This window comes from Macaca nemestrina, chromosome 7, assembly GCF_043159975.1.
Source record: "Macaca nemestrina isolate mMacNem1 chromosome 7, mMacNem.hap1, whole genome shotgun sequence".
Taxonomy (NCBI): domain Eukaryota; kingdom Metazoa; phylum Chordata; class Mammalia; order Primates; family Cercopithecidae; genus Macaca; species Macaca nemestrina.
Window position 1 is genome coordinate 77100328 of NC_092131.1, and position 12193 is coordinate 77112520.

At 44.4% G+C, this 12193-nt stretch overlaps 1 protein-coding gene across 4 annotated transcripts in view; it reads right to left on the reverse strand.

The window, feature by feature from the left end:
* Window positions 1–12193, reverse strand: part of LOC105477930 (adaptor related protein complex 4 subunit sigma 1) — an 80096-nt gene that overhangs the window by 28036 nt on the left and 39867 nt on the right. For all 4 annotated transcript variants that reach the window (XM_071100374.1, XM_011734798.3, XM_071100373.1 and 1 more), the window contains exon 2: window positions 4202–4410. In XM_071100374.1, coding sequence (XP_070956475.1) covers window positions 4202–4339 — 138 coding nt within the window. In that variant the 5' untranslated portion in view covers window positions 4340–4410. The remainder of the gene's footprint in view (window positions 1–4201; window positions 4411–12193) is intronic.

The following is a 12193-nucleotide window of genomic DNA, read 5'->3' on the forward strand; positions in this document are numbered from 1 at the left end:
TTTAAAATGACATGCATAAGTTCTAGGTTCTGATTCATCTGACAAACATTCCTAGAAATATAAAATATTAAGATGTTACACAACCACTGGTGGCCTTCTCACAATATTCAGGGGACCACTTGGAAGCATCTCTAGTGGAAATTGGAGAAGTCTTGGAAAAAAGTCTGAGTGTTCACATGAGTTCCCACTTACACTCCTTCTCATTCCTTTGCTTGGCTCTGTGTGGAACTCAGCAGGCAAAGATAATGAATAATCAGCAAAGTGCCTCTGAAGTGGAAATAAGCAAACATGATAAAGAAGACTTTCTTCTCCTCACCTCCCCAAGACTTTTTTTTTTTTTTTTTTTTTTGAGACAGAGTGTCGCTCTGTTGCCCAGGCTGGAGTGCAGTGGCCGGATCTCAGCTCCCGGCAAGCTCCGCCTCCCGGGTTCACGCCATTCTCCTGCCTCAGTCTCCGGAGTAGCTGGGACTACAGGTGGCCGCCACCTCGCCCGGCTAGTTTTTTTTTTTTTTTTTTTTAGTAGAGACGGGGTTTCACCGTGTTAGCAGGATGGTCTCGATCTCCTGATCTCGTGATCCTCCCGTCTCAGCCTCCCAAAGTGCTGGGATTACAGGCTTGAGCCACCGCGCCCGGCCCCCCCGCAAGACTTTTTTGGAAGCAATTAGATATTCTCGGTTTTGTACTATTTAATAGTCATTGAGGAGCCAAATACATGGTACAAACAAACAAAAATTGGTTGCTTTTTCCTAGACTCATGAAAAGAATCCATGTAGATTATTTTATAAATCATTTAAAGATGGCCTTTTTGTGGCAGATGCTAGACAAAATCTCGCATTGTAAACATTGCTTCGTATGAATTAATAACAAGCCTGCCACCACTGACACATGGATAAAACTTCCGTCTCATTTATCCCTTTCCTATCGCCTTTGTACAAAGAATTATGGGAAGGCGCTGAGTGGATGGGAGGTGGAGAGTGGGCAGAAGCACAGGGTTACTCTTCTTCTGGATTTTAGGGTGTGCTGGATGTGTTGCTCTTGGGTGCTCGGATGTACCTGGGAATGAAGCTGCAAGTTTTGACCATGGAAATGCCTCTATGGGAAAGTCATCTGACAGTCTATAAAATGGAGGAATTTAGGTTTTTATTTAAAATTAGGATAAAGGTAATGAGTACAGAAGCATTCTGCAGCTTTTGGCTCACTGTAGAGCCAGTGTGATCTCTGCTCAGCTGGATCTTTCAAGGAAACACAACCTTTTTGAAAGAACTGAGGAACATTTTTCAAAGCCTCTCAGGAGTTTCTGACATTAAAAAAAAAGTATCAAAGCACCTCTATGGATAAAAACTAAGCTGCTATTATGCTACGTTGGTGCCTGATTATGCCAAAAGCCCAGTGGACTCCTTTTAAAATCTAAAATAATTTAGAATGCATCAAAAGTATCTAACAGTATATTCATTCCAAAGCTTTCGTTTCAAAGGGTAACCTATCAGTGAAAATGATGTTTGAAATTGAGTGCCTGCATTCTGCAGAAAGGTTCAAACAGGAATGCTTCTAAGACTATTTACTTTTACTTAAAGTATGTGGCTATTAACACAGCCCTTTAAAAGTTTCTGTTTCCATCTGACAACATGAAACAGTGTGTGCCATGGCAGGCCAAAGTAGTAATTCAAAGAGGAACTCTGAGATGTCCCAACTGAAAAATCAGTTTAGATGCCAGTTTGTGCCATGTTACTTTTGAGCACTGATGTAGCTTAATATTTTATGATTTAGCAGTGGTGCTCACAGGCAGCCCACTATGCAGTGAAATGGAGAACTGACAAGATTAAAATGCATGAGTTAAACAAGTTTTCTGATTTTCCCTCAGTTGTTGAGTAATTTCCAATAGATCTGGCAAGTTTAGGACCTGGATTAAGTAATTCTCTAAATAAAATTCTTCATAAAAATTTTGTTCAAGGGGCTGGGCGTGGTGGCTCACGCCTGTAATCCCAGTATTTTAGGAGGCTGAGGCGGGTGGATCACTTGAGGTCGGGATTTCAAGACCAGCCTGACCAACATGGAGAAACCTCGTCTCTACTAAAAATACAAAATTAGCCGGTCGTGGTGGCACATGCCTGTAATCTCAGCTACCTGGGAGGCTGAGGCAGAAGAATCACTTGAACCCGGGAGGCAGAGGTTGCAGTGAGCCGAGATCATGCCGTTGCACTCCAGCCTGGGCAAGAGCAAAACTCTGTCTCAAAAAAAAAAAAAAAAAAAAAAAAAAATTTTGTTCAAGGTATGAGCTAGGGAAAAAATTATTTACAAAATGGACTCGGTTTTTGGCCAGGCGCAGTGGCTCATGAGTGTAATCCCAGCACTTTAGGAGTGGCTCATCCCTGTAATCCCAGCACCAAGGCAGGCAGATCACTTGAGGTCAGGAGTTCGAGACCAGCATGACCAACATGGTGAAAACCCATCTCTACTAAAAATACAAAAATTAGCCAGGTGTGGTGACACGCACCTGGAATCCCAGCTACTCAGGAGGCTGAGGCAGGAGGATCGCTTGAACCTCGGAGGCGGAGATTGCAGTGAGCCACGATGGCGCCACTGCACTCCAGCCTGGGCGACAAAGGAAGACTCCATCTCAAAAAACAAAACAAAAAAAAATGGACTCAGTTTTAAAATTCCTATTTAACCTCTTTTTTTTTTTTTTTTTTTGAGACAGAGTTTTGCTCTTGTCGTTCAGGCTGGAGTGTAATGAAGCAGTCTTGGCTGACTGCAACCTCCACCTCCCATGTTCAAACAATTTTCCTGACTCGGCCTCCCCAGTAGCTGGGACTACAGTTGTGCATAATTACGCCCAGCTAATTTTTCACCATATTGGCCAGGCTGGTCTCGAACTCCTTATCTCTGGTGATCCACCTGCTTCTGCCTCCCCCAGTGCTGGGATTACAGGCGTGAGCCATTGTACCCAGCCTTAATCTCCATTTTGGAAGATGGATAAATGTGTTGTTTCATATGAATTTTTAATTTCCATTTTCCCCACCTAGATAATGAAATCAAACTTGTTTTGTTTTTAAATCACTGGTTTCAGCATTATATTGGTGGTATATTTACAAAAATAATAAGCAGAATAAAACCACCCCATTTGAGAATAATATTATCCTCTGGCACAAAATGAGTCTTCAGTATTTACCTCTATACCAATCATCTGATCTTCATTTTTTGGCTTATAGAAAGCTACCTGCTACAGGCACTCATGAGAGTTTCAGGGGCTGAATTCATAAGAACAAAAAAAGAAGACGTGTCTATTAGCAGAAGGAAATTTTATTGTCGTTTCCAAGGTGCATTGAGACAAATATGCTGACTTAAATAAGAACCCAAGATTCTTTTTTTTTTTTTTTTTTTTGAGACGGAGTCTTGCTCTGTCGCCCAGGCTGGAGTGCAGTGGCCGGATCTCAGCTCATTGCAAGCTCCGCCTCCCGGGTTCAGGCCATTCTCCTGCCTCAGCCTCCCGAGTAGCTGGGACTACAGGCGCCCGCCACCTCGCCCGGCTAGTTTTTTTGTATTTTTTAGTAGAGACGGGGTTTCACCATCTTAGCCAGGATGGTCTCGATCTCCTGCCCTCGTGATCCGCCCGTCTCGGCCTCCCAAAGTGCTGGGATTACAGGCTTGAGCCACCACGCCCGGCCAAGAATCCAAGATTCTTCCAGGTTTTCCTTGGTTTAATTTTCTTTTTTTTTTTTTTTTTTTGAGACGGAGTCTCGCTCCCTCACCCAGGCTGGAGTGCAGTGGCGCGATCTCGGCTCACTGCAAGCTCCACCTCCCGGGTTCACGCCATTCTCCCGCCTCAGCCTCCGAGTAGCTGGGACTACAGGCGCCCGCCACCACGCCCGGCTAGTTTTTTGTATTTTTAGTAGAGACGGGGTTTCACCATGTTAGCCAGGATGGTCTCGATCTCCTGACCTCGTGATCCACCCGCCTCGGCCTCCCAAAGTGCTGGGATTACAGGCTTGAGCCACCGCGCCCGGCCTGGTTTAATTTTCTTAAAGGGATGTAAAGAGAGCTATGCTTCTTTCAGTTTTTCATTTCACATCACTTCTTATTTTCCTTAGTAGCTGTTGAAGGAATATAGATCAAAGAAAATGATGGCCCCTGAGACTCAGTAATAACAAATCTACCAAGGCCGAGTTGAATGCAGAGATAAAGGAGAGGAGCAGAGACTTACTTGTTCATTGGACCGAGAGAGACAGCTCTTTATAACTTCTGTTTCCAGAAGTGTACGCTTATTAATATCCACATGTTCATAGTACTTAGAAAGTCGAGTCTGCCCTTGTTTATTCACCATGAGGAAAAATTTTATCATTTTTCTTTCCTGGCCAGTAGTTTGCCAAATATAGTTCAAAAAATTTGACAAGAGATGGCTGTAACTGGAACCTTGAAGACAAAAACAAACAAACAAACAAACACCCAGAAAGGCAAGATCAAATTTCTCAAAGAATTATATTAAATGTTTTATAGATAAACAGTAAATAAAGTAGTAGTAAGTATCATCTGATAATATCAGTCTTCATTCCTATGAACTAATTGAGGTTTTAATAAATAAAAACCAACGATAAATTTTCATCAGTTATTCTCCAAAACAATTCTGAGCAACTGCAGTACTTCTGTTTATATTCATTCAATTTATTCATCCATTTTGCTGGGTAACAACGACGTGTCAAGCACCAGAAGAATGGGGAGATGAAGTAGTAAGGACTTCTGATCTTCTGATTTTTATACCTAGCAAAGGTGCGAGGTAGGTAAACAACGGCAGTACAAGGTGATGAGTTATAACTGGGACAGCTCTGCTTCCATGGGTGTACAGAAGGGAGGGACAAGGAACGTCACAGGAGAGTGAAGAACTGCTTCCCAGAGAAGGGGCACTGATGTGAGGTCATGAAGAATGAGCTACAGGGACGACTGAGGCAGAGAAAATGGGTATGAAAGCTCTGGGAAGTTCACTGGGGCTGCAGTTCAGGGCGTGGGAAGAATAGTTGCTGGAAATTAAGCTACTCACATATGATATAATTGGCTTTAGACGTCATGCTAAGGAATTTGGGCTTTATTTTATGGGCAATGGAGACAAGATCTCTAGTAAAGCTTTTCTTTCCTTAGTGGTGGAAATAGTAGTGATATCAATTTATCAAATTCGTCTAGGCCCTATAACAAGCTCTGTAAGGTCCTATCCTGAGCAATTCTCACAACTGTTTGAGGCAGGTACTTCTGTTATCCTTTATTTTTGAGATAGGGCCTCACTCTGCACCCAGGCTGGAGTGCAGTGGTGCAATCTCAGCTTACTGCAGCATCTTCCTCTGTACTCAAGTGATCCCACCTCAGCCTCCTGAATAGCTAGGATTATAGGCATGCACTATCATGCCCAGCTAATTTTTTAACTTTTTGCAAAGATGAGGTTTCACTATATTGCCGGCTGGTCTTGAACACTTAGGCTGAAGTGATCATCCTGCCTTGGCCTCCCAAAGTGTTGGGATTACGGGCATGAGCCACCGTATCAAGCGTGTTATCCTTATTTTAAGGTCAAGCAGGTTAAAGTTTAGAAGGGCGCGGTGGCTCGTGCTTGTAATCCCAGCACTTTGGGAGGCCAGGCAGGCGGATCATTTGAGGTTAGGAGATCAAGACCAGCCTGGCCAATATGGTGAATCCTTGGCTCTACTAAAAATACAAAAATTAACTGGGCATGGTGGTGCACGCCTGTAATCCCAGCTACTCAGAAGGCTGAGGCAGGAGAATTGCTTGAACCCGGGAGGTGGAGGTCGCAGTGAGCTGTGATGGCGTCACTATACTCCAACTAAGGGAAGAGAATCTCTTGAGCCCGGGAGGCGGAGGTTATAGTAAGCCAAGATTGTGCCACTGCACTCCAGCCTGGGTGACAGAGCAAGACTCTGTCCCAAAAAAAAAAAAAAAGAAAAAAGAAAAGATGATACCTTGGCCGGGCGCGGTGGCTCAAGCCTGTAATCCCAGCACTTTGGGAGGCCGAGACGGGCGGATCACGAGGTCAGGAGATCGAGACCATCCTGGCTAACACGGTGAAACCCCATCTCTACTAAAAAATACAAAAAACTAGCCGGGCGAGGTGGCGGGCGCCTGTAGTCCCAGCTACTCGGGAGGCTGAGGCAGGAGAATGGCGTGAACCCGGGAGGCGGAGCTTGCAGTGAGCTGAGATCCGGCCACTGCACTCCAGCCTGGGCGACACAGCGAGACTCCGTCTCAAAAAAAAAAAAAAAAAAAAAAAAAAAGATGATACCCAAAGTCACTGCATGGCTTTGTGTCAGAGGTGGGCTGCGGTTCAAAGGCCAAGCATATGCATGGATCCATGACACCCCTAACTCATCCTCCTCATTCAGGGGTTCATGCTTGTGCTATTATGTCTAACTCAGTTGTATTGAATCTCGTGTTTGTTTCTCTTACACTCAACATAGGTTTTGGAAAAATCAATGCAAGTGAGCATAATATTGATGAATGGCCAGGCCTTCTTTCATCATGACCACCAGAGCTGGCTGGTCTGGCTCAGGTGACAAAATCGTATTCACATTGTGTAATATCTGTGAGAATCAGTGCAAAAAACTAAGATGAATAATAGTTCTTAAATGAAATTTTAACGTTTGAAATTTTAGATTTATAGTAAAGTTGCAAAGATGGCCAATGTTAGCATCTCACATTACCATGGTACATTTGCCAAAACTAAGAAACCAATATTGGTACATTATTATTAACTCCAGACTTTATTTGGAGTTCATCGATTTTTCCACTAATGTCCTCTTTTTGTTCCTGCATCCCATCCAGGATACTATAGTGCATTTAACTGTCATGTTCCGAGACGGGTGGATCACGAGGTCAGGAGATCGAGACCATCCTGGCTAACACAGTGAAACCCCGTCTCTACTAAAAAATACAAAAAAACTAGCCGGGCGAGGTGGCGGGCGCCTGTAGTCCCAGCTACTCGGGAGGCTGAGGCAGGAGAATGGCCTGAACCCGGGAGGCGGAGCTTGCAGTGAGCTGAGATCTGGCCACTGCACTCCAGCCAGGGGGACAGAGTGAGACTCCGTCTCAAAAAAAACAAAACAAAACAAAACAAAACAAAACAAAAAAACTGTCATGTTGCTTTAGTCTGTTCTGGTCTGGAACAGTTTCTCAGTCTTCCTTGTTCTTCATGTCCTTAATAGTCCTGAGGATACTGGCCCAGGCTGGAGTATAGTAGTACTATCATGGCTCACTACAGCCTTGAACTCTTAGGCTCAAGTGATCCTCTAGCCTCTGTTTCTCAAGTAGCTGGGAGTAGCTGGGACTACAGATACATGTCACTATGCCCAGTTAATTTTTATTTATTTTTATTTTTATTTTTGAGACAGAGTCTCACTCTGTTGCCCAGGCTAGAGTGCAATGGTGCAATCAATCTCAGCTCACTGCAACCTCTGCCTCCTGGGTTCAAGTGATTCTCCTGCCTCAACCTCCTGAGTAGCTAAGACTACAGGTGCCTGCCACCATGCCTGGTTGATTTTTGTATTTTTAGTAGAGACAGGGTTTCACCATGTTGGCCAGGCTGGTCTCGAACTCCTGACCTAAAGTAAGCCACCCGCCTCGGCCTCCCAAAGTGCTGGGATTACAGGCATGAGCCACTGCGGTTGGCCTTTATTTTTATTTTTGTAGAGATGGGGGGGGGGGTCTCACTATTTTGCTCAGGCTGGTCTTGAACTCCTGGCCTTAAGGGGTCCTCCTGCCTTAGCCATCCAAGTGCTGGGATTATAGGCATGAGCCACTGCCTCCAGCCAATATTTGCTTATAACATAAATTCCTAGTGAATTTTTTTTTTTTTTTTGAAACAGTCTCACACTCTGTCCCCCAGGCTGGAGTGCAGTAGTGTAATCTCAGCTCACTGTAAGCTCCGCCTCCCAGGTTCTCCTGCCTCAACTGGGACTACAGGCGCTCCCCACCACACCCAGCTAATTTTTTGTATTTTCAGTAGAGACGGGGTTTCACTGTATTAGCCAGGATGGTCTGGATCTCCTGACCTCGTGATCCGCCCACCTCGGCCTCCCACAGTGCTGGGATTACAGGTATGAGCCACCATGCCCGGCCAATTCCTAGTGAATTCTTACTGTGTGCTATCAGAGAATCCATTTGATTTCATTAACTTTAGCATCCTCATCTGGTAATGTAAGTATATTAAACTAGAACACAGACCCCTCTGAGAATACAAAGAAAGCTAATGAATCTTTTACAGAAAAATGTGCAAGGAGATACGTACTTAAATGCTGTAAAAGAACCTCAGGACATCCACAGACTTTGCTGACACCTATTCTGGGCTCCAGGTTGAGAACCCTGAGCAGGGTGATTCCTAAGGTCCTTTAAAAATAAATAGACCTGGCCGGGTGCAGTGGCTCATGCCTGTAATCCCAGTGCTTTGGGAGGCCGAGGAGGGTGGATTGCCTGAGGTCAGGAGTTCAAGAACAGCCTGGTTAACATGGTGAAACCCTTTCTCTACTAAAAATACAAAAAGTAGCTGGACGTGGTGGCAGGCGCCTGTAATCCCAGCTACTCAGGAGCCTGAGGCAAGAGAATCACTTGAACCCAGGAGGCGGAGTTTGCAGTGAGCCGAGATTGTGCCACTGTACTCCAGCCTGGGCGACAAGAGCTAAACTCTGTCTCAATAAATAAATAAACCTCCAGGATTTAAAAAGTTTTCCCATTCACTTTATCACTATTTGCTATGCACAAAACACTAGATTTGTGTCTAGAATAAATGAGAAATGATGTGGAATAAACGTGGCATACAGATCAATCTGAAATCTTGGTTAAAAATTTGATTTTACAGCCAGGTGCGGTGGCTCACGCCTGTAATCCCAGCACCAAATTTGGGAGGCTGAGGCAGGCGGATGACGAGGTCAGGAGATCGAGACCATCCTGGCCAACATGGTGAAACCCTGTCTCTACTAAAAATACAAAAATTAGCTGGGTGTGGTGGCGCATGCACCTGTAGTCCCAGCTACTCAGGAGGTTGAGACAGAAGAATCACTTGAACCTGCAAGGCAGAGATTGCAGTGAGCCGACATCGCACGACTGCACTCCAGCCTGACAACAGAGCGAGACTCCATCTCAAAAAAAAAAAAAAAAGAAAACAAAGTTGGATTTTAATGTATAGTTACAACTTGTTCACAAATATTAGGTGTCACTTTTAGCAGCTGCAATTTCAGGGACCAGTTTCCCAATCTGCTGCTTAGGAGACTGAAAGTGGGGGAGATTATTACAGGGCTAGGTCATCCCAGGTAAGCATTTGCAGCTGGTGATCTTAGCAACAGTTCATCAGAAGGTGTCTGGTAAGAGTCAGTTTGCTAAAAGCTTGGCTGTCAGAATACCAGTCAGAGGCTGATTTACAGGGCTTGATCTACTTCACAGCCTCTTTGAGCACAAAACATTAATTGTCTGTTTGATGAGGCATCCATGCCTGTTGAAGAGTGGAGTTGACTGCCCAGGCAAGCAGCGACTCACACCTGTAATCCCAGCACTTTGGAAGGCTGAGGTGGGCGGATCACTTGAGGTCAGGGGTTTGAGACAAGCCTGGCCAACATGGTAAAACCCCACTATCTACTAAAAAATACCAAAATTAGGCCAGGCACAGTGGCTTATGGCCGTAATCCCACTTTGGGAGCCTGAGGCAGTGGATCATTTGAGGTCAGGAGTTCGAGACCTCATGGTGAAACTCGGTCTCTACTAAAATACAAAAATATTATCTGGGTGTGGTGGCATGAGCCTGTAGTCCCAGCTACTCAGGAGGCTGAGGCAGGAGGATTGTTTGAACCCGGGAGGCGGAGGCTGAAGTGCGCCGAGATTGTGCCACTGCACTGCAGTCTGGGCGACACAGGGAGACTCCGACTCAAAAAAAAAAGAAGAAAAGTAGAGTCGAGACTCTCCTTTATGATTCTCCCTATTTCACTAGATGCCTAAATGTCCTTTTTCATGTGTCATCCCATGCATCTAGTGAAATAAGCAGATTGCATGGAAGAACAGGACCTTTGGTGAATGAGTAGTTCTTGGACTAATCAGAATCCCAGCAAATACAGAGGCTGGGGAACACCAAGATAGAGGATGGGTCCCACTAAGCACTGGGCTAAACAGCTAAGTCAAGCTGGAAACCAGCAAGTATTTTTTTCTTTGGGGGTTTTGCCTGCTTGAGGAGATAGGAGAATGCATTGCTTAAAAGCTCAGACCTGAGTAAGACAGACCTGGCTAAGTTTTGGCTTTGCCACATACCTGCCATGTGATGCTTAAGTTGCTTGGGTTTTTTGAACCCCAGGGGATGGTTAACTCTGAGGTGTGAGAGTGAGATGGGTAACACAAATAGCACTTAGCAAAGGGGCTGGTCTACAGTAAATATTCACTTTACAACTGAGCTGTTTTCATTACAGTCAACCCTTGGTATGCAGGTTATTAGTTCCGGGACTGCCTTGAGTATAACCAAATCTGTGCATACTCAAGTCCTGCAGTAGGCCCTGTGGAAACTACATACACAAAAAGTCAGCCCCATATAACTGGGGTTTTGCATGCCACAAACACTGTATTTTCCATCTGTGTTTGGTTGGAAAAAAAGCTGCATATAAATGGATCTGTGCAGTTCAAGCCTGTATTGTTCAAGGATCAACTGTATTATTTCCTTGCTGCAACTAGAAACATTATGATATAATACTTGGACTAAGTTTTATATGTATATATACATTTCGTCCTCCCAGCTCACTTCTTGTTTCCTAAGCCCTATTAGACAGGTGATTATGTTTTTTTTGTTTTTTTTTTTGAGACGGAGTCTCGGAGTCTCGCTCTGTCGCCCAGGCTGGTGTGCAGTGGCTGGATCTCAGCTCACTGCGAGCTCCGCCTCCCGGGTTCACGCCATTCTCCTGCCTCAGCCTCCTGAGTAGCTGGGACTACAGGCGCCCGCCACCTTGCCCGGCTAGTTTTTTGTATTTTTCTTTAGTAGAGACGGGGTTTCACCGTGTTAGCCAGGATGGTCTCGATCTCCTGACCTCATCTCGGCCTCCCAAAGTGCTAGGATTACAGGCTTGAGCCACTATGTCCGGTCACAAGTGGTTATCTTACAGCAATTCTAAACGCTAAGGTGTAAAGAGCCAGGCCCAGTGTGGCCAAGCCTAGGGTTGTTGCCTTCACTCCCTGTGTAGAACAGGATGTTATCTAGACCAGCTCAGCTGGGGATATAACAGCTGTGCCATGGGGGAGGCCTGTGGCCATTCACTCCCTTTTCCAGGAAGATAAGCTCATGGCTGTGGGTGGGGTTGCAACATACTCTGTGGTGTTTAATCATTTGCTATTAAATGCTGCTTTTACTTGTCTCACAAATTACTGTCAGTAAATTATGGCAGGTTACCAGGAAGTTAAGATCACCATCCTTTCTTTTACTCCCTTTCAGCAAAGTTATTTAAAAACCATCTAAATAAAAACCATCTTTATGATAGTTAGAAATTATAATTCTATACCTTGGATTTCAACTGCCGGGTAAAAGGAAAATGTCTCAAAGGTACTCATGGCCAAACCTTTGCCTTTAAATGTCCTGCTTGCATTAAGTGGTAAAATGAGATGTAAAAAGATCTCGTTGAGGTGTTACATCAAGGGATCAAATTGGTTTCTACCTTACAAGCACAGCATTCCTTCCCACTGACTTCAAGAGCAAGGATGACAAATAAGGACATGTTGAATTGATATTCATTAGGATGTAAGTTTTGAAAAGAGTAAATGAAGGTTTCCAAAGACTTGGATATATCTTTCTTTTCTTGCACACTCTTAAACATTAGACAATTTTAACTGTAGCAGGATGCAGTGGTAAAAAACTAGAGAAACACAACTTTAAACTATTTATACTATAAAATATACAATGCCAAAATAAACATTGTGGAGACTCGAGAGACAAGTACACATCTGAGAACTGAAGATGAATGCTGTAAGCACCTATCATGGTTATTAATCATCGAGGAGGAGGGAAATGAAATAATTATGAAACTGAGGTAAGACAGTAAGAAGGGAATATGCTTAGACAAGTGTTGGGAGTGGTGAGGGAGAGGTATGAACTTCCTTTTTTAAACTATTTGCATTCAATGACACACAGTGACATTCAATGACGCCTGGGCCAGAGGGGCCAGGCGTGGTGGCTCACACCTAT